Source organism: Dermacentor variabilis, chromosome 8, assembly GCF_050947875.1.
Source record: "Dermacentor variabilis isolate Ectoservices chromosome 8, ASM5094787v1, whole genome shotgun sequence".
NCBI classification, from domain to species: domain Eukaryota; kingdom Metazoa; phylum Arthropoda; class Arachnida; order Ixodida; family Ixodidae; genus Dermacentor; species Dermacentor variabilis.
Genome location: NC_134575.1, coordinates 25,344,775 through 25,368,185, shown reverse-complemented (window position 1 = coordinate 25,368,185; position 23,411 = coordinate 25,344,775). Strand labels below are relative to the sequence as shown.

General features: G+C 50.5%; 1 protein-coding gene across 1 annotated transcript in view; it reads right to left on the bottom strand.

Moving 5' to 3' along the window:
- Smurf (SMAD specific E3 ubiquitin protein ligase) overlaps window positions 1-23,411 on the bottom strand; it is a 111,721-nt gene that overhangs the window by 55,212 nt on the left and 33,098 nt on the right. The window contains exon 2 of the mRNA XM_075701475.1: window positions 5,559-5,597. Coding sequence (XP_075557590.1) covers window positions 5,559-5,597 — 39 coding nt within the window. The remainder of the gene's footprint in view (window positions 1-5,558; window positions 5,598-23,411) is intronic.

The following is a 23,411-nucleotide window of genomic DNA, read 5'->3' as shown; positions in this document are numbered from 1 at the left end:
CCGGGAGAAGACGAATGAGAGAGAAAGAGACATAAAAAGGACCAGGATTAAGGGGTACGGCTGCTGACGTGTACCCCACACACGTCCCAGCATATGGCATCGACGGAATCGTAACGGCAGTAACCGGTTGTTTTATTTCAAAACGAGAATTCCCGCTGGCTGCATTGTAACTGTCCAGCCACATCTACCGACACCTGAACGGCGGTGTGCAGAGAACGTGCAGTTAACGGAGGAAGGGGAACCTGGCGGTAAGGAGAGAGGGCGGAAGGAACAAGGAAGAAAGGATCTTTGCATAATATACATTCGCATGCGTTTCGAGGCAAACGACCGGAAGCCCGGTTCTCCGGGTTTCAACTGTTTCACCGCCGTCGCAATCGCCACGTCACCCGATTCTCTCCTGCCGGCTGAGGAACGTCGGCGTGATCCGCTATCTGAATGGCTGACCGGCGGAGTCGTGCGCTCAGCGGCAGAACCCAGTAGCCACGGCGACATTGCAGCGAGTGCAACAAGAGGTAAGATAATAACCACAATAATAATGAAAAATAAAACGAATGCCGGATCTCAACCATTACTCCTGATGTCAACTCAACGGCAACAGCAACGCGATCATGTCTTCCACAACAACTTATTCACTGCGGTACACGCAACACCTTCCGTCGTCCGACACAGCATTGCCTGAACGTTGGCAACAGCTTTCAACTGCCTGTGCGAGCAAAAAATAATAATAAAAAAAAACAAATAAAATACTTAAAAAAAGAAGTAGGCCCGAAATGTGCGCGATAATGAAGTGTTTTCTCGCCGTCTACAGCTGCCAGCCGCACATTACCGCACGGACCCGAGTTCGAAACCCGGCTCGGCAAAGTTTCGTTTTCCTCACGCCCTGCGGTGACGACGGTGGACCCGAGGAGGCCTAACGAGGATATCCGTTAGCCTAACGGAAATCACGTGCGACTGACCAGTTTCGAACTTCTCCAACTGCCTCTCGCAGTAAGAGGAACACTGCATTACCAACACCCGAGCCGGTACAAGTTAAGCATTCGCGATAAGTGACACCGCGCATGCCGAGCGACTGGACGAGGACGGTTGACCCACGCGCACGCACACACAACACAGCACTGCGCATGTTACGATTTCCTATCCGTCCCCGTCCAGTCACGCTGCAGCACTAGCTGCGTCGTCACGAGACCCAACCGACTGCATATACAGCCCACCGGCGTGCTTTAACGAACGAGGAATCGAAAGGAACCGAACGCAAGACCTAAACCTGCCCTTTGCAGCCAGACGGGAGCGACGAGTCCAGACAGGCCTGCAAGCGAGGCACGTAGTCCCAGAGAGCAGGCGAGGGGAAGCAGACGAGACCCCGCAAAAGAAAAAAAAAATGCACAACCGCAGCGGTATACCGGCAGCGGGATCGCTTTTACCGATATTTAACGACTCGCATCACGTGAACGAGGGACAGTTACCGGCCCGCGGGCAGGTCGGAACAGGTAGCGCCGGTTAAGAGGAGTATGTAGTATACGTCTGCACACATTTAGTTGGTTTCGTTTTAAAGCACGCATCTCCCCCCCTCCCTTCGGGCAAAACGCGACCGACGGCCCTCCCTCAGCGCGGAAGGGCCGCCGCGCACGTCTGGTCGAGGTCGGCGGGAGGGCGTAATAGTAAAAAATCCCGAGTCTCTCTCTCGGTCGTTCGAAATGCCCGGCCGCCCGCCCGACGAGGCGCCGCGTCGGCGCAGAGCACCACCACTATACTACGCCTCTCCGAGTCCTCGACCGTTCTTGAGCCTTCGCAGAATCGCTCCGCAACGAGAGACGAGGGGCGGCGAATTAATACGACGGCGCGCTATAATGGAAATCCGTGTCACCCGGTTGCACGCACCGCGACGTCGCCGAGTCACCGCGGAGGGGTTGCGTCCGGGACCGGCGCGAGTTCACGTATATATATATATATATATATATATATATATATATATATATATATATATATATATATATATATATATACATATAGTTTGCTTCCTGTGCGGCGACGCAAGGTATGCACAGTCGGACGCCTTTACAACGAAGTGCCCGGGGGGGGGGGGGGGGGCTCCGAAACCATTCGTTATACAAGTCATTTCGTTGTTAAGCTCACGCACCGCACAGCTTGTCGCTATAGAACCCGGACGGAATTATTCCTTCGTTATAGAGGTCATTTCGTTGTATAGAGGTGTTCGTTGTATAGAGGCGTTCGTTGTACGGAGGCGCTCGACAGTGTACAGAATCTCTGTCGAAAGTATACGGGCTCTATACACGCGTTGCCTACGACCGCCACGCGACTACACAGGCTCTTTTTTTAAACAATACTCCACGGGAACCTGATCACATATATAGGAACGACATAGATGCTCAAGGCGCGGATGAGCCTATGTGCTTTAGCCAAAGGCTGCACGTATAACACCAAACAGAGAAAAATTAAAGAGAAAAAAAAAAGACAGACGTCTTTTGTGCGGATCTAGCTACAACAAGCTCCTGAAGATGTATCCGGCATTTCTGTATTGTTCTTATTAACAGAGTAATTAGTAAACGACAAACTTTACGGCTACAATATGTCAATACAACGCTTGGTTTGTAAGGGACATTGAAATCCTCACATTCGGTTGTTTGCGACGCGCTGCCTGTTGTGCAGTTATCATTATTATTATTATTATTATTATTATTATTATTATTATTATTATTATTATTAGTGTTGTTAGTGCCTTTTGTATGACTACTTTCAGTTATTTGCGACCATGCAGTGTGTCGGAACGGAACAAAAAACAAAAAAGAGGATATTTTTCACTGGAGCGAAAATGTAACCGAAACTTTCCTTAATAATTTGTTTCCGATTGAAACAGAAATATCCGTTTTTATCGGTTTGCGGTTCAAGAGCGGCAATTCGAAACAACCGACGTCAGGCAACGTCGACCATTAGCCCGTATTTCATCTGTGTGGGGGGGGGGGGGGGGCATAAGCGCGTATCTCAGGCAGGATAGCCGGTCGAGCTCTAAATGGTCTTTTCAAATGTGCTCTGTAGGCACGACTTACAATTGAAAGTTAATTAAACAAGTACTAATGACTCAATAAGAAGACAAGTTACTGGAGGCTTCTTCGTGATGCTGCTAACAACATAGAGTTCGTTTCATCCTTCAAAAATGATGTCGCTTTTTTTATTTTAATCATACCTTCTCCGTGTTAGCTTGGACACCCGGTATACGCACACCGACGCAAACGAAACAATGTAATCCATCTAACGCTGTCCGCATTGACGAGCGTCGTATGTTTCTGCATTTTAATTCAAACAAATGGAGTACGGGGTTGACTCCTATTCGAGGGAGTAACCAATTCACCTATATTTGACTCCCATTATGGATACTCTTTACACTCCCTGATGCAGTGTAATTTTGAATGCTGCCGACTCCTTTTTGAGGGAGTAATAAGAGGAGTGAACTTGCTCCGGCAGGGAGTAGGCAGTACCACGACTCTCCAAAATGGAGTTAAACATGCTAAGAGCAGTTTTGGTGTACTCTGGAGCAAAATATTTGCCAGTATTTGCGCTCTCGCATCTAAAACGGAGCAGACATCACAGATGAAGTCGACGCGAATGCTCGTGTTACAGAATGAGCTCATTAAGAGCTATAGCATTCAAAGGGAGAAAGTCTCTCAAGATGAAGTCCATATAGATACTCTCGTAAAATGAGCTTAGAAAAATGTTAACGCACTTGAAAGGAAGACAAAACATAAAACCCTGCAGAAATTCTCGGAACAATTGGCGCACATGTAAGTGCTCTTGCATTCAAAGAGAAACATGCAAATAAAGTACATAAAGATACATTGATTGCTGTTCTCTGCAAACGTATTCCTGTGGTTAGCGACACAATTCAGGTTGTTTTCTCGCATTTTCCTTCTTGTTTCGAAAATGCAGGGTCGTGTGAATGGATAGATGGATGGATAACAAGAGCATGTCCCCTTTAGAAAAAGGGTAGTGGATCATACTTTTCCGTTGTGTTTTATTATAGGCCCTCTTAAGATTCGTAGTTGGTGTTAACAAACCACCAAACTTCAAATTAAATTTACTGCCCTAAAAAAGTATTGTCTTCCGATTGTGTGTGTTCTCTATGCATACAGCAACCAGCATTCCAGCCGCCATTTGTCTAGTATTTCCTAAAAAGTAGAATGAATGGCCTAGACAAAAAAAAATGTCTGCTCTTCGCAATTGGTAGGATTAACCTCGTCTAATTCGGTACAGTGGTTGCCGAGCAAAGTTATTTCTCCGTTCCCAAACATTTACACAGGAACAAAGCTTCTCCTTGAACAGTAAAACGGGATGTCATAATCAGAAAGTGGTTTTGGCCCGTAAAACCCCATAATTTAATTGTGTGTGGATAATGTTGCTAGGCAGTTCAAAACAAGTTTAATCCACCATCCCTTGCATTACCTCGTGTGTGTTGGGGCCGTCTAACCTAACCATCTTTGGAAAACACGGGGAAGGTGGGAGAACGAAATTAATGACGATGAGCAAAACAAGAAAAAGGTAAAGCCGGGAGCCAACGTTTCGACAAGTGGACTTGTCTTCTTCAAGCCAACGTATGCTTTCCTTGGCACGGTATATGCGTGACCAAGGGGGCAAGGCGAGTAAAACGGGAACAGCGAAAACGGGATCAAAGGTAGGGGACGCTGTCGGCCGGACGTACGAAAGAACACAAAAGACGTACACAGGAGTTGGGGTATACGCAAACTCGCTTGAAGAATCTGTTTCTAAAACTTAGAAAACCCTCGTCAAGTTACCACGTTACACCAGCCGTACATAGGCAGCCGGCCAATTCAGCGTCAACTACAGCCGCGTACCCGAGAACGTGGGTGACTACATACCCGAGCCGCCTACGCATGGCGCAGCAACGCGGAAGCCGGCTACATGCACCGACCTCCAGCGTCCCCGTTCGCTATACTACATTCAAGGATAGGCACAGCTTGATGGAAGAGGGATTTCACGCCGGCGGAAGATTACATACCGCCTTCCTGGGGTTAATACTGCTCCAAGTTCAGCGAGGACTTTTTTTATTCAGATACCCTAAAGATATTCAGACTTGGCTAATGCGGCGCGACGGCGCTTCAGCAGTTATGAAAACGGGCAGTGAGGAACAACCCTCGTTCATTTGTTTAGCCACTGGTTTAGTTTAGCCTCACCTTCCTCCTGGGGGCCGATGCCTCAAGTTCGGCGATGACTCGCAATGTGACAAGGTCGTTCACCAGTAACGGTGCGTCAGCAGTTAAAAGGGACACAGCGAGGCAAATTGGGTGGGACGCTGGAGTTGGCTTAGTCTGGCGTTTGGTGAAATGATCGAGCTGGTTCCCGAAGCGTCACCACCAGACACGCACACACAGGGGAAGCCCTATACGAAAGTGGTCTGGAAGACTTTATCGCACGTTGCTAAGATCTCCTCGGTGAGATTAACACCACGGCTGTGACGCAGACAAGCTGAAAGGGAAAGCGTTTGGAGACCTAATAACCAAGGGAACAAGACTTGAGGAAACACTTACGGAAGAAGTCTTTCTTGCACAGGTTCTTGGCACACAGCACTGCAAAGGGGAAAAGAGAGGGAGAAAGACACATGTTAGCGAGGTTGATCACGTGACACGTAACAAGCGCTTGCTCAAACAACAGAGTTTTAGCTTGTCGGTAAACGTATTACAGTTACCGGAGACGCGGCTGGCAACACGCAGCAACGCTGGTAGCGGCGCTATATTGTGGCGTGGAGTCTAACCAGACAGCTCGCGAATTCGTCATTGCCAGTGGTCGGCCATATTTGACGTAGAGCGTCGGCAGCAACACAATCGTGAAAATGCCGCCTTTTTTGTGGTTTTCCTTCAATGAGAAAACTCACGCGACACAAAAACGCTTGGAACGTGTCGTAGTTGGGCAAGCAACAAACAAGTGGTAATAAATTTACCGTCACGACTAAACTCTCTAATGCACCACTCGATATACACACACAATGACGATGCTATAGTTAAGCGTGGCCAAGGGCGACTTTGTTTCGGCGACATTTGCGCGTACAGCAAACACGAATATGGTCATTAGCAGGCGCACAAGCAGCGGCTTTGCTTGTGTAAAAAGCCGTTGATTATACGTTTAGTGGCTGTAGCCCAGTTTCGAGTTCTGTCACGAATGGTCCGTCAGTGTGAGCACGTGTACGCAGCACACGTAAGCACGCTACCGTGCAGCAACACTGTTATCGCAAGAAAACGTATAAACACCCCACAGAAGAGAGAAAAACTCGGCTTCCCCGCGAATCGCCAGATTTGAACCATGCAGGTACAGAAGGCGGAAGACGGGACAAGGCGCAAAACTCTGTTACGTAAAAAAAGAAAAAGTGTGGGCGTAATCGACCCGTGCGCTGTTGAATGACGTCACAGAGGGCGCGGGAAGGAAAGAGGAAATCTTCCAATGCGCACGTGCGCGCGAGGCTGCGAGATGACGCGAGACAGCGTTCCTTTCAAGCGAGCGTTGCGAGGCGCCTCGAAAGAGACGCGTGAATGACACCACACGTCTCCTTGACTACAACGTGTGCCAATAGAAATCGCGGTTGCGTCACTGCCATTCGACACGTTGACCAGCAAGGAATGGCCTCCGAGACCATCATCAGACCCCAAACAGTTTCGCGCGTCTTTTTTTTTTTTTTTCTAACACTACAAGGAAATATGGCGCAGCAATACGTCCGAACTTGAGGAGCCACAGCACAGCGGCTCCAGTACGGAAACGCAGGTCAGAACTGACGCCAGCCGGACCCGACCACGTTTTCATGCATCGACAAGCGCCGACAAGTCGACTCGACCCGACTTCACCGAGTTCGTGCAAGCTCGTACAGTGGACAAAAAAAAAAAAAAAGAACACACTTTATTTTTCTCGGATTCCTTAGCACGGAAAATACAGGCAGGCCCCACTCCGATGTCCATTCGTCTACCTCTCGTGTATCCTGAGGAGTTCGACAAGAAGCGAGCGCAAAGCGGCCGTGGCTTCGGCGAGAGCACGGGAGAAGAAGACGGAGTGCGGGCAGACAGGTGTCGTCGAGACGGACCACGCCCTCCCTGGGCTAGACTCGCTCACTCAAGTCCTCCAACCTACTTCAATGGGAACCACCGTCGCCTTGAACGCAGAAAGGAGGGGGGGGGGGGGGAGGCGCTGCCAGGAGTCACGTAACAGGGCACCTTTCTTCCTTTCCCCGCGTTCTTCTCTTTTACGTTCCCTCCTCTGCTTACACGAATTCCTTCGAGTGAAGAAAAGCGGGGTCGCAGCCCGCCATCGCCGTCGGAACAGGAAGCAAGAGAGAGAGAGAGAGATGCACAGAAAGGAGGAACGCGAGCGCCTGGCAAGGGCAAGGTGGTGCCGAGGGAAGATGGCACCAGAGAAAGCCGCGGTGGAGACTCGGAAATGCGCGGCCGATAAAAAAAATGTGGGGGGGGGGGGGGAGGGGACTCGACGACTACGACTACGGCGACGTGTGTGCGCGTGTGAGGTCTGGCTTCACGGAGGGGGCGAAGAAGACGGGAGGGGCGTTTATATTATAGGCAGCCTGCCCGACAGGAAGAAGGACCCGCGAGAAAGAACGACCCCGCGGCAGTTGAGTCGACTTGCGGCACGCAGGTATGCCTCGTAGACCACCACTCTGGGCTCTGCTGCTGATGCTGCTCTTGGGGGAACAGGCTGAGGTGGGGGGGGGGGGGGGGGACAAACAAGAGAGGACACGGGGAGAGGGCCAACAAAGACGGGAGCGCCAACCACTCGGGCAGGTGGTGCTGGTGGCGGGGAAGTGAAAAAAAAAAAAAGGACCGCATGAGTGTTCTGTCCGTGCGACTAGGGAGAGGTATCTCCTCCTCCCCCTCACCTGCATACCATCCAAATGGCCCCTTTCCGGGGCAACGCACATAGTTCCCTCCGTACTGGGCCGCGCAATTGCGTGCAGTGTGGCGAAAGGCTAAACAGGTCCTGCTAGTTAGCGAGAATGTACGGGAGTAAAAAAAAAAAAAGAGAAAGTCAGCTGGCCTGTTGTTGTATGCCAGTAATCCGTCTGTGATGCCAAGTGATTTCTCTCGGAAGGAAAGGTCCCGCCCGTCGCTATACGCCGACACAAAGGGAACATCTGTCTACTTATCCGAATAAATAAAAAGAGCTAAAGAGGAGACATCCGCGACAAGGAACAGCACGATCGTCTTGTCTTGTCCATGTCATTTTCTATTTCATCACCGCTTTATTTTTTCGTCTTAACTTGTTCTGTATCACGAACCCAACACGCCAAACGAGACATCTTGTTAATACATCCATCTGTTGATCCACCGATTTGACACACTCTGCCCATTCTTTCATTCAACACGTGCAACTCGCATCATAACACAAAAGCAAATCCGGGCCTCGATATGGCGACGCACAGGCCAGCCCTCGTTGGTGAAGGTCTGGGGGAAACTTGGCGCGAACGAAAAGAGAGAGAGAGAGAGAGAGAGAGAGAGAGAGAGAGAGAGAGAGAGAAACCGCCGCACAGTAGTATACGGTGTCGAGTGACGAAAGAGCGGCGTCTAAGAGCAGAAAAAATAAGTTTTACGTTTGTCTCTAAGGGAGCGTCACTAAATGCGCAGCAACAGCAACTCGGACTCACTTGCGTGAAGCTTCGTACTGTTTCTCTGTCCCTTTCTTGTCGGGTCCAGTGTGCCCCGCCTTTTCTTCTAAACATTACCGCGTACTAACTACGCACCGACGGAGAAATCGCTTTGTCCCATTAGTGGGCGCCATTTTTCTTGACAAGAACTAAGAAAGATAATGGAAGAGTGTTTATAGTATTGTCGGGGGAAAAGAAAGAAGAAATAAAGAAAAAAAGGCAGAGTACAGATTATTAGAGCCCGAGTCGTTACAGGCATAGGAAATTGTACAATACAAGGGACATGGGTTTTAATGAAGGAACTATCAAGAAGGAGAAAAATGCTAGGCTGCGATACGGTGTGGTTAAAACCTTGATTACACATCAAGCAGGCTAGGAGACCATTTGCCGCCGGCCCGTTTCAAAAGCCACGCTATTGAAAAATCGTCATCATCGACACACTGGAAGAGAAAAAAACTTTCCCGCAAGCGGCGACTCCCGGGGCCCACTCCATGAACTGCACGCAACTTAACTAAGACGGGCTTTAGTGGTAGTGATCGGCGGTCCCATCGAACAAGAGGAGGAGGAAACTTGGCAAAGTAAAAAAAGAAAAGGCAGTAAGCCGTCTACCTCACGAGCTCGCCATTCTTTAAAAAGACCACGCGCGTAAGCACCACGGTGACGACCACGTCGACGAAACTGCCGATTCCTATCCGCCTCCCTCCTCACCGCCACACCGCAGTCCCGCTCCCCTCTTCCTCCCCATGGGTGGCAGCCGCGCGTTCGCAGCACGTCACTCACGCCCTCTGCCGGCGACGAAAGCGCTGCGCAAGTCCGTGACGTAGCGTGAGGGAGTCTGTGCGAATCGATACGTCGCGCCGGGTCGAATGGCGTGCGTGCTCGTTATTACTGCGCTCGCCTTCCTGCCCTATACTTTCACCTCCGAGATGTGTACAACCAACGGTAGACTGTAACTTCACTTCCGGAACACACACACCCACAAGAACTCTGACACACTTGTGCTCACGCAAGGTCGCTGCGTGTGTAGCGAGTAAACCGTGACACGACACCCCTTAAGGGGACACGTGTGAAGAACGACACAATCATTTTTAAACCGGTAAGCTATTTTTTTTTCAAAACTATGTTACAGTCCATTCACTTGGCGGGAGAACTCGATTATTGCCGGTCGAAACGAAATCCGAATATTCGGCGTCGGTACGTCAGTGTGACCTCACGGATTTCAGTTTTCTTTTTTCCCACCAAATTTGGACCGCCTTGTGGCACAGTTAGCTCTCACCGGGATAAAAGTGTCTTGTTTGCTATCACGAAGCCGAATGCGCCGAGGGGGGGGGGGACATTGAGCTGTTAAAGCGATACCTTGAAACACAATCGAGCGGTAACTGGCGGGGGCGCCAGTAAACTCAGCGCAGTCGTGGAGGCCGGTATACCGATAAGGCGGTAACCCCGCATACGTTAAAGCTCTCTATCAGAGTTTTTCTTTTTTTTTTAGTTTTCCGCGATCTTCTTACCATTTGCGGAATACCGGAGGGCGCAAAAGCTAGCGCGGCCGCGGGTTTGGTGACGAATTCGGGACAGGCTATATAACGCCCTCTATTATACACACAGATCGAAGTAATATTCCTCCTATACCGACTTTCCCTCCACATACAGCCAAGCTTCGAGCGTCGCAAGGTGCCGGCACGCAGAAACGAAGGTCGCGACTTTTTGGCCCAGCCTTCGGCGTCGTGAAAAACAAACAAAAACGCGCAAGCCGTGGGCGCAAAGGTGTCAACACGTACGCAAAACCTTCGAGCAACACCGCCTTGTTTACGAAAGGTGTGCACTTGGAAGTAAACGTGTACTCAGTGTGCACCCAGAGTGCACCCAGAGTGCACGTAGTGCCGTGCGTGGAGGCGCGCTGGCGCGCGATTCCCATTCAAGCACCGGAATCGATCGATCGGTCGGTCGATCGATCGATCACATTGTCGCGAGACGCCGCGTCTTCCCTGCTGATGTATAACCAGCGCAAAAGTGGACACGGGACACCAGTAAGGCGACAAGGACAAGCGCTGACTACCAACTGGCGTTTGTCACAAAAAGGCCCCCCGTGCTTGTGTAAGCTCTCGCACTTGATCACAATCGGATACAATCGCGCAAGTCAACATGGTCGCCGCGAATAATCAAGAGCGCGCCAACGCCTAAAGGCGGCCTCCAGCGTACAGACCCCAGGTAAGCAAATTAAACGCTATAGGGACGGTTTGCTAATGCAGTTGCAAACGCCAGTAGCATAGTCAGTGTTTGTCCTTGTCGCCTTACTAGTGTCCCGTGTCCACTCTTGCGCTTGTTATATCAGCATGGAATCAGGCCGGTTTCGCACCTTGAGTCTTCCCTGCTGTGTTTCCGTGACCGCGGCTTTCGCTGCTTCGCCGGATATGTATGTTTATCTTTTCTTTCCCCAGACCGCGCGCGGAGCTACATAATCTGACGCTTATCGGATCAGTTGTTGATTGCAAGAACTTTCCGGATCGCATCGAACGGAGCATGGGATGCTGTATTTTTTTTTCTCTTCCTCCTATAGCTGCAGCGTGCTCTTTGGAGCGCTATAGCTTCCTGTCCCACATCGACGGGAGGTGTCCGCTCCTTCCTTTAAGATAACGCTGCTCTCGCCGAAGATTGAGAGTCTGCGTATACGACGACGGTGCTATACACGAAGCGACGATACACGCCACGATAATGTACCACGATACTCGTTGCTACGAGCCGGTTCGGTATGCAGGAGGTGAATGCGTTGTGAAGACATCACACACTGACTAATAATAATAATAATAATAATAATAATAATAATAATAATAATAATAATAATAATAATAATAATAATAATAATAACGACGATGATTATGATAATCACGATGATCCTGAATGAACAGATCGACTGGTTCCGTGCTGCCGTCTGCACGAAGGGGATTTTCTCGGCAGCCTACATGCACAACCCGCCGAGGTGGCGTAGTGGCTTTCGTTGGATAAAGCTGATATGACCGAGCTCGGTGTCGCGGGATCAAATTCCGGCCGCACCGGCCGCATTGCGACGAGAGCAAAACGAGAGGGGAAAAATAAAATAAAACAAAAATCCCCCGCCCCGCGTAGCGCGCATAGGGTGCACGTTAAAGGAACCCCAGGTGGTCAAAATTAATCCGGAGCTCCCCACCCCCACTACAGGGCGTGCCTCGTAATCAACTCGCGGTCTTGACACGTAAGAGAAACCCTACAGAACTGTAAATGAAGCCCATACATATATACATACCGGGAGGAGTCTATCTTTCAAACCAGAGCCCTCGCGAGACACTCTCTGCACGCACGGAGAAACCTGCATGAACCGCTCTGCGATCCACGAGGCGTGCGCACAAACACACACACAAAGGCCGCGAGACCGAAGCCCGAGCACGCCTCGTTACAGGTGCACACCACGCAAATCGATGGAAGCCGCCGCTGGACAGAGCCGCACCGGCCCGGTCGGTGGTATTATTAACCACCACAGAGCTCGATCGGCCGGCAAGGCGGCGCGTCACGACGATGGATTTGCCCGCGACAAGGTCAATCAATTCGTCGCGTCGCTGACGCTACAGGATATATATATATATATATATATATATATATATATAGAGAGAGAGAGAGAGAGAGAGTATGCCTAGCAAAGTCGACAGACTGTCATTTGTACCGCTCGAAGACAAAAATGACATGGCAAGCCCAGCATACGCACCTGCGTGTGTATGTATATATATATATATATATATATATATATATATATATATATATATATATATATATATATATATATATATACGGTGCACGGCATTGTACGAACGCGCAGAGGTTTGGGGACACAACAGAGCATTAGGCTAGCAGACATAAAAAGAAGAAAAAAAAAACGAAGTTGACACGAACGCCAGGTTTGGACTGCATCTGTACACTTCTACCTAAACACGCAAGAAAAGAAAACACCGTCACACTCACGTACACGGTTACGCGCAGCGCGCATGGTGCGTGTTTGCTTCTTGCGTGTTTCGTGAGAACTATACGCGGCGCAACCTACAAGAGGCATCCGCGTTCAACAACTATCATAACTAGCCTACACCCACAACCGTTCATCACAAAGATGGGAAACAGTTGCCTGGCAAACTGCTACGGGCAAGGGCACCACGCATGCCTGGTCTATATAGGGTGTTGCGTTTCGCCTGCGACACGTGGTTTTGCCGGCGCGACTGCGGCGGGGCGGCAGACATTTTGGCCCGATCGTCGTCGCCGCAACACTCATCGCCAGGTGTTTCCAGGCGCGTCTGCGGCGATGCGACCGCCTAGGGATCCTCCTCGCATTCCAGTCATTGTGCCCGAAACAGGCGATGCCAAAGCAGGGATCTCATTCCAGTTATTGGGCCCGAAACAGGCGATGCCAAAGCAGGGATCTCGTTCCAGTCATTGTGCCCGAAACAGGCGATGCCAAAGCAGGGATCTCATTCCAGTTATTGGGCCCGAAACAGGCGATGCCAAAGCAGGGATCTCGTTCCAGTCATTGTGCCCGAAACAGGCGATGCCAAAGCAGGGATCTCATTCCAGTTATTGGGCCCGAAACAGGCGATGCCAAAGCAGGGATCTCGTTCCAGTCATTGTGCCCGAAACAGGCGATGCCAAAGCAGGGACCATCTTCTCGTTACAGTCATTGTGTCCGACCGGCAGCGCCACGACAGGGTGCTACGAGATCGTGCGCAGCGCCACGACGGGGTGCTACGAGATCGTGCGCAGCGCCACGACAGGGTGCTACGAGATCGTGCGCAGCGCCACGACAGTGTGCGTCACCATTAGCCCATTGTACATTCACGTGCTCGTCTTTTGAGGGGTTCCTTCTTGCCCTCAACTGCGAGAGTATAAAAACAGCTGCCCCCGGACGCCAAAAGGGAGGGCTCCGATTTCTTCTGTTGAGTGAAGTGCTCTCCCGTCTCTCTACTTCGGTCAACCTGACCGCCAACTCTTTGCGATGTTAAAATAAACAAGTTGTTTCGTTGTTACCAGTCGACTCATGCTTTGCCGGGACCTTCGGATACTTCGAGTTGTACCCCAGGCCGCCAGGCCAACGCTACCCTTGGGGCTTGCGACCCAGGTACAACCACGGGCGTCAGCGCCGAGTTCCCAACAGATCGTACCAGCAGTCGGATCCAAACATCTGGTGGCAGCGGTGGGATCGCCTACGACTTCAAACAACAGTCTGCCAGCGGTGAGATCGCGACAACGGAGGCCAGCAGCAAAGAGATGCAGTTGACTGTATGCTGAGCAGCTCAACGACGATCCGGGAGCAGTGCAACGAGCCCTGTGTGACGACTGGTTGCCTGCAGCGGAACGACTGCGCGGAATTCCTGCCTGCGAGGTTTGGTGAGTGCGGGACTTTCTTCTTCTGAGCTTTGCCAGGCTTTTTGTTAGTGTCAGAAACAGAGCTGGTAATTGTGGTTGTCGTTGCTGCCGGGTTAGTTTGCGGCAAGACAATAGTAAGCAGTAGAGAAAGCAGCATTCAGAGCAGCCATGGATTTGAAGTCGTTGCGCAAACCGAAATTGTTGGAGCTTGCAAGAGAGTTGGGTCTGGATGTCTCAGACAAACTAAGAAAACCAGAACTGATAAAGGCTATTCTTGAGTTAGAGGCTGAGGATGACGAGCTGTCGGAATGCCTTGAGACCATTGAAGAGAGAGAGACTGCAAAAAGACAGGAGCGCGAACTTAAAGAGCAAAAAGAAAAAGAAGAGCGCGAACGTAAAGAACAGAAAGAGCGAGAGCAACAAGAGAAAAAAGAAGAGCGTGACCGTCAACACGCTTTGGAAATGAAGCGTCTCGAGATAGAGATGGAACGCGCTCGTAATGGAAGTCAGGCACACGGTGCAGGAGAACGCGTATTGTTCAAAATGACTGACCTAATGCGGCCGTTTAAGCTTGGAGAGGACATTGGTTTGTTCCTGGTTAACTTTGAGCGAACGTGCGAGAAGCAGGGGTTCTCTCGGGAAACGTGGCCACAGCGCTTGCTCACTTTGTTACCCGGCGAGGCGGCCGACGTAGTCGCTCGCTTGGATAGAGAGGAAGCAGAGGATTTCGACAAAGTAAAATCGAGTCTGCTAAAAAAGTACCGGCTGTCTGCGGAGGCGTTCCGTCGGAAGTTTCGGGAAAATGAGAAAGGCAGAAGTGAGTCATATACAGAGTTTGCGTATAGGCTTATGTCGAACATGCAGGAGTGGCTCAAAGAAGAGAAAGCGTTTGGTGACCACGATAAAGTTCTGCAGTGTTTTGGGCTAGAACAGTTTTATAGTCGGTTACCGGAGAACGTGCGATACTGGGTCTTGGATAGGCCAGACGTTTGTACGGTGGCTAAAGCCGCTGAGCTAGCCGAGGAGTTTGTGACGCGTCGAGCTCGCGGAGCTAAGGACGGTCAAAAGGGTGAATTTGGCTCGAAGTTTGAGAGGCCGAAGTTCACGCCCATGAGATTAAAGGGGGACACGCGTAGTGCGGATGCGAGTGAAAGCAGTCCGACCAGACGTAAAGAGACGGCGGCAGCCAAACGCAGAAAGCGGTTCGAGATGAGGCGAGCGGGCGTTTGTTATACGTGCCAGAAGCCGGGTCACTTTTCGGCGCAGTGTCCGGAAACAACACCAAAAGTTGTGTTTTTTTCAATAGGCAGCACTGACGAGAACATGAAGCTTCTCGAGCCTTACATGCGAGACCTCCTCGTGAACGGGAAAGAGTGCCGAGTGCTTCGCGATTCCGCAGCTACGATGGATGTAGTTCACCCATCTTACGTAGAACCCCATATGTTCACGGGCGAGTGCGCATGGATCAAGCAAGCCGTGGAAGCTCATAGCGTGTGTCTGCCGGTAGCAAAAGTGCTTATTGAAGGACCTTTCGGAGCGCTTGAGACAGAGGCGGCAGTGTCATCTATGCTGCCACCCCAGTACCCGTACCTATTTTCAAACAGGTCCGATCACCTCCTGCGCGAGAAGGGGCTTTTGTTTGGTGAAGCTAGTGTTCAGGCCTTAACCAGATCGAAGGTTCGGGAGCTCGCTGCAAAGGCGGTAGTTGCGGGGCCGACGTTATCAAACAACGAAAAAGGGTCAGAGGCGCAGCAAGCTGATATTCCGAGCACGCCCGAACTGAATAAACTTGAGTCTGTAACGTTAAAGGCGCCAGATACTGGAGAGGAAACGCCCGACGCGGGAAAGTTAGAAGAGCTATCTACTGATTTGCTCATCGCGCCTACGTCAGACGGACTTGATAGGTTGCTAAAAGTCAGCCGGTCGGCTTTGATAGCCGAGCAAAAAAAGGATGGCAGCCTGGAAAACGTGCGCTGCAATGTCCAAGAAGGTATCGCCAGGAAAACTGCGCGTTTTGTGGAAAGAGGTGGAGTCCTGTACCGGAAGTATCTAGACCGCCGAGGAGTGGAGTTCGATCAGCTGGTCGTGCCTCAATGCTATCGTCAGGATCTGTTGCGCTTGTCACACGGGGGTTCGTGGTCCGGACACCTAGGAGTTAAGAAAACTAAGGACCGTCTCTTGCAAGAGTACTATTGGCCAGGGTGTTTTCGGGACGCAGACCATTTCGTGAGGACATGTGACACTTGTCAGCGGGTGGGCAAACCAGGGGACAAATCGAGGGCGCCGTTGAAATTGGTACCTATCATTACGGAGCCTTTTAGACGGCTCGTTATTGATACTGTGGGACCTCTGCCGGTAACAGCCACGGGGTACAGACACATTTTGACTGTGATCTGCCCAGCGACAAAGTTCCCTGAAGCAGTGCCGCTTAAAGAACTCAGCTCAGTTGAGATAGTTAATGCACTACTGTCCATATTTGCGCGAGTTGGTTTTCCTGCGGAAATCCAATCAGATCAGGGCACAGTGTTTACTAGCGCTTTGACGACAACTTTTCTCGAAAGGTGTGGGGTAAAGCTGTTACACAGCTCAGTGTACCACCCACAGTCGAATTCCGTTGAGAAGCTCCACTCCGTCATGAAGCGCGTGTTGAGAGCGTTGTGTTTTGAACATCGAACTGACTGGGAGCTGTGTCTGCCTGGGGTGATGTTTGCTTTAAGGACCGCGCCGCATGCGGCTACGGGGTTTTCGCCAGCTGAACTGGTGTACGGTCGCTCGCTTCGATCTCCGCTTCGCATGCTTCGAGAATCGTGGGAAGGTAGGGGCGACGACCCAGTCGTGGTGGAGTACGTGCTTAAGCTCCTCGAACGCTTAAGAAGGGCACAGGAGTTGTCAGGTGAAGCAATGACAAAGGCCCAGCAGAGGGCCAAGGTTTATTATGATCGGACAGCCAGGGCCCGTCGTTTTGAGGTTGGCGATGAGGTCATGATATTGCGCACATCGCTAAACAACAAACTAGACGTGCAGTGGGAGGGCCCAGCACGAATTGTTCAGAAACTGTCGGACGTTAACTACGTGGTAAGTCTGCCAGGAAAGCGGAAAGCACAGCAAGTTTACCACTGTAATCTGCTCAAACCTTATAGACAACGGGAAGCAGTGGTGTGCATGATGATAAACGTTCCTGAAGAGCTTCCAGTCGAGCTTCCGGGACTAGGCTCAGTGACGAACAGGGAAGACACCGGTCAAGTCATTAGTGACCTTATCAGTAAAGCACCGCTGTCGCCTGAGCAGAAAACCGAACTACACCAGCTATTACAAGAGTTTCAAGGTCTGTTCTCTGAGAGGCCTGGTAGGACTTCTGTACTTACTCATGATATAGAACTTACCTCCACAGAGCCAGTACGATCCAAGGCGTATCGGGTGTCACCCCGCCAGAGCGATATTATGGAGGCTGAGGTAAAGAAAATGCTACAGCTCGGTGTTATTGAGGCAGGTGAGAGTGATTATACCTCCCCTTTGATTTTAGTTGAGGTACCGGGCAAGGAACCTCGTCCTTGCGTCGACTACCGCAGGCTTAATTCCATCACTAAGGATCAAATTTATCCGATCCCTAACATCGAGGAGCGCCTTGAGAGAGTTAGTAGCGCTCAGTTTATTTCCACCCTAGATCTTGTCAGGGGTTATTGGCAGGTTCCACTTACAGAAGAGGCTAGTAGGTATGCGGCGTTCATTTCACCAATGGGAACATTCCGTCCTAAAGTGTTGAGTTTTGGTTTGAAGAACGCGCCATACTGTTTTTCAAGCCTCATGGATAAAGTGTTGCGGGGACAGCAAGAATTCGCTTTACCGTATCTAGACGACGTAGCGATATTCTCCGCATCCTGGTCTGAGCATATGACACACTTGCGGGCAGTGCTAACCCGCCTGCGCGAAGCAGGCTTGACAGTCAAGGCTCCTAAGTGCCAGTTAGCACAGGCCGAGGTTGTCTACCTCGGTCACGTGATTGGTCAGGGTCGTCGCCGCCCCTCTGAAATAAAAGTGGCCGCTGTGCGGGACTTTCCGCAACCGCGCACCAAGACCGATATTCGGTCGTTCTTGGGTGTCGCCGGCTACTATCAGAGGTACATCCCTAGGTACTCTGATATCGCGGCTCCCCTGACGGATGCTCTAAGAAAGACAGAGCCTCAAACAGTCGTCTGGGACGAGACAAAGGAAAGAGCTTTTAGCGCCCTAAAGAGTGCCCTAACAAGCCAGCCTGTGCTACGATCGCCAGACTATACAAAAGGGTTCATTGTTCAGTGCGATGCTAGTGAGCGAGGCATGGGCGTTGTACTGTGCCAACGGGAAAATGGAGAAGTAGAACACCCCGTCCTGTATGCTAGTCGTAAGCTGACCAGTCGTGAGCAGGCGTATAGCGCCACCGAGAAAGAGTGTGCATGTCTCGTGTGGGCCGTTCAGAAATTGTCATGCTATCTAGCCGGCTCGAGGTTTATCATTGAGACGGATCACTGCCCTCTCTAATGGCTGCAGACCATCTCTCCCAAAAATGGCCGCCTCCTGCGCTGGAGCCTCGCTTTACAACAATATTCCTTTGAGGTGCGTTACAAAAAGGGGAGTCTCAACGGTAACGCCGATGGCTTAAGTCGAAGCCCCTAACGTAGGAATCAGCCTCAAAATTGTTTCTTACTGATGTTTTTCTTCCTGAGGCAGGATTTTTTTTAACATATTGCTTTCGTTTAGTGTTTCAAAGTGATGATATGCTTTCTAGTGCAATTTTTCAATTTGTGGACGCGTTCTGAGTGATGCTAGACTACTGTAAGGAACTAGGCAGTGGTATAAAAAGGGGAAAGAGCCTGGCAGGGCTTAGTGAGGGTTGTGCCGTGCTTGCTGACTGAGCGGTTGAGTTTTCAGCGTAGTTCTAACGCTTGCCGGGAACGAGAACAAAAATGTGAACTCTCCCGAAGTCACTTTGCAGTGTCCCGTGCGAACCTGAACGAGAGAACGAGGCCTTCTCTGTGCGCTGCGCTCAAGAAACGTCAAGGGACGCCCGACTTCGGTTATGAGCATCATCGAGCGACATCCCTCCGGACAGCGGATGCAGTCCCCTGTCCATCGGGATCTCCTTCCCCCGGCGGGGCGGTCTGTTGCGTTTCGCCTGCGACACGTGGTTTTGCCGGCGCGACTGCGGCGGGGCGGCAGACATTTTGGCCCGATCGTCGTCGCCGCAACACTCATCGCCAGGTGTTTCCAGGCGCGTCTGCGGCGATGCGACCGCCTAGGGATCCTCCTCGCATTCCAGTCATTGTGCCCGAAACAGGCGATGCCAAAGCAGGGATCTCATTCCAGTTATTGGGCCCGAAACAGGCGATGCCAAAGCAGGGATCTCGTTCCAGTCATTGTGCCCGAAACAGGCGATGCCAAAGCAGGGATCTCATTCCAGTTATTGGGCCCGAAACAGGCGATGCCAAAGCAGGGATCTCGTTCCAGTCATTGTGCCCGAAACAGGCGATGCCAAAGCAGGGACCATCTTCTCGTTACAGTCATTGTGTCCGACCGGCAGCGCCACGACAGGGTGCTACGAGATCGTGCGCAGCGCCACGACGGGGTGCTACGAGATCGTGCGCAGCGCCACGACAGGGTGCTACGAGATCGTGCGCAGCGCCACGACAGTGTGCGTCACCATTAGCCCATTGTACATTCACGTGCTCGTCTTTTGAGGGGTTCCTTCTTGCCCTCAACTGCGAGAGTATAAAAACAGCTGCCCCCGGACGCCAAAAGGGAGGGCTCCGATTTCTTCTGTTGAGTGAAGTGCTCTCCCGTCTCTCTACTTCGGTCAACCTGACCGCCAACTCTTTGCGATGTTAAAATAAACAAGTTGTTTCGTTGTTACCAGTCGACTCATGCTTTGCCGGGACCTTCGGATACTTCGAGTTGTACCCCAGGCCGCCAGGCCAACGCTACCCTTGGGGCTTGCGACCCAGGTACAACCACGGGCGTCAGCGCCGAGTTCCCAACAGATCGTACCAGCAGTCGGATCCAAACAAGGGGAAAACAACAACAAATGAGTACAGAGAGGGAATGACAGGTTTAAAGACACGCTTAAAGAGACAAATAAGTTAAAGTGCATTCGTAAATTAATAAGCTTCTGCAATACCGAAGATGTCACGCTTGCTCCGACAGAAAAAGTTTTTTATAAAGTCAGAAAAGACGCAAGAACGAATGGCCGGTGGAGACACCTCCTTGAAATTCCCGCCCCAAATCGCCATGACGTCACGAGGGTGTACCTATATGTGGGCTCGTTTGGTACGCAAGCTCCTAATTTGGTGCTCCGTGCTGTTTTCGTGCGCTGCCTTCCATGTTCGCGTCGTAGCGCCTGCGCTACAGCAAACTGAAAGGTGACGTCACAGATTCTGACGGCGCGTGTCCGCGCCTATGCATGGTTAACCTTTTATGGGCAAAGACGGACTACATAGGCGTTGTGTCCTATACAGGGGCCGAAGACTGAACGCAGCAAGTTTCGACGACACTTGCTGCGCCACATTGACCTAAATACGTGAAAATGCTTCGAAGTCTATATGACGTCACTCTGACGTATGGGTGCTAGGGCTTCGGCGCGACACTAGGGCTTCGGCGCGACATGTCGAAAACTTCCCAAGTTCGGCCTTCATTTTCTCTTCTAACATTTAACCTGTCATCGCAAGATTAACGCAAATAAACATTTTAAAAGAACGCTTTATCAGTCTGAAGTTGATTTAAGGCTTCTGTGTAGTGCACCCGTAATCTCCCGCATTCTGTTCACGTAGGCATCCGCCGTGGTTGCTTAGTGGCTACGGTGTTCGGCTGCTAAGCACGAGGTCGCGGGATCAAATCCCGGCCACGGCGGCCGCATTTCGATGGCAGCGAAATGCAAAAACACCCTTGTATTTAGGTGCCCGTTAAAGGACCCCAGGTGGTCCAAATTATTCCGGAGTCCCTCACTACGGCAAGCCTCTAATGAGATCGTGGTTTTGGCGCGTAAAACACCTAATTTGTTTCCCCCTTCACTTAGAAGCAACGCTATGTGACACTTTGGACTGCTGATGTAATTAGAAAAAAAAAGAAAGAAAAACTCATTTTCATTCGTAACACGGAAAAGCGTCGCTTACTTGGTGGAGCAAACGACGACCAAGTTTCCTTTACTTCGAATTACGCGCCAAAACCTCGGCGCTGCTATGTATGCAGTGCGACGTCACGGCTGTGACGTAAAAGAAGCGTGACGCCATGGCCACTGAGTCGCCACAATGGATCTCCGTGTACAGCTTTATACGAGATGCCGAAAACTATCTTGTCATTTGAAGAGTAAACGATGCTCGAAACTAGCCCGCAGCTGGCGAGGTTCCCCGCTTCTTTCGCTACGTAAGTATAGACACACGAGGGCAAGAACACGGAGAAATAAGACTGAACAAATATAGAGCGGCAAAAAAAAAAAAAATGTAAGTGTAGAGAGACCTTGTTTCCTTGTGTTTGTGCCCCTGTCATTAGAGTTGTTTTAGCTCCTTCGCAAACTTTTACGAATTACCAGGTTGCCGGATATCGAGCCTCGCGCTCTGGCAACGACATCCTGTGACACCTTGTCCTACTACAACGAGTTTGAAACTTTTTTGTGTGTGTTTCGCGTGTCTCTAATAAGGAAAATTATACAGTTCGCGATTACGTCGCTACCAACGCGTTACACGAGCAGTTGAGTAGCATATTATTATAAGACACTGCAATAATAGCTGCGTGCACTTCATGGCTGACCTCCCTCGACACAAGATGGCGCCACCAGTGTTTCTGATTTGTACGATAACGCAAATGGCAGTGCCTTGCTATTTGAGGCTCCAGCCTTTTGCCTAAGGACAAAAAAAAAAAAGAAAAAAAAACATACCGGAGCAAATGTTGGGAACTATAGACGAGGCATGTGTATGCTGGAGCAAAAAAATCCGGAGACCACTCTCGGCACATCGTAATGTAACGCAAAGCGACTCGCCCAGTGAGAACCGTGGGTAAAGCACACCTCCCAGAAGCGCTTGGGTTTGAAGTCGACGGAAGCGACAACCGGTCAGCAGTCGAGATAAGCTAGAGACGTTTAGAATTAATGGTGAAAAGAAACAAAAAAGCAGTCGAAAGATTGATACGACCGGATCTCTTACAGTCATAGCTAGCGGTACAAAGTAAATTTTGAAGTAGAAAAAAAAGAAGATTAAGGAGATGTATACAAGAAGGCTAGATAAAAAAAAAAAACACGTATAGCCTACTTGATTATGTCAACCAGGCTATAGGTGACTATTCGTCGCCGACCCATTTTAAATGGGGTGCCACTAAATCATCATCATCATCATCATCATCATCATCATCATCATCATCATCTGCCGTACCCGTCTCCGGTATTCCAGAAAGCAGACAAGCTACATGGACAAGCTAAACCCCTTTACTGCGTCCATACGCTAGCCCACAAGAAACGCGCGTTTGGAGAGCTCGCACACGAGTAACGAAGCAAAGCCAGATGAACAGCGGGGACGTGACGACGGATCGAGAAGGCGTCTTCCCGAGTTCGGGGAATGCGTGTCCACCCACGAAATATACGTAAGCACACACGCAGGGAAGCGATTCCAAGACGGGCCGAAGACGGCAGCGATGCGGTTCCTCCGGCGCCATGTGTTCCTTCGCGGGGGTGACCCGCGCGCGCTATTTCGGGCTCGGGCAGCGCGCACGCGCGCGCAGATAGGACCGATACGCGGGAGGGTGTCGCAAGGTGCTTTACGCGCGGGGACCGTGTCCATTAATCCTCGAAATTAACTGACGATACCCGCACAGATAAGAGGGGCGGAGGTTTGGGCGACGTCTCGAGAAGGCAATCGATCACCGCCACCTTCTTGCACCGCGGCGAGTATGCGACGCGCGCAACGGCCCAACCATATAGCGTGATTGCGTGACTTGTTCTGCTGTATATGCCGTGGCCCGTTTTTTTTCTCCATATGTACTATACAGGGGCTGCCTAATATGGTAACAGAAAACAACAACAAAAGAAAACACGCGAACACACTGCTTTTTCCCTTCACTACCGTCTTTCGTTCTCCTTTTTTTTCTCAGCATGGCCGGAATGCGTTTAAACGAGGACTATATATATATATATATATATATATATATATATATATATATATATATATATATATATATATATATATATATATATATATATATATCCCACGGTAGAGGGATATAACACGTGAAACGGAATACCATTTGCCAGAAATCGTCAGTTTAAAGGGCCTACTGCAAGGACTCTAAGCCTAACTCCTCTATACAACGAAATGACCTGTTTAACGAAGCAACGATTCTGTAATTT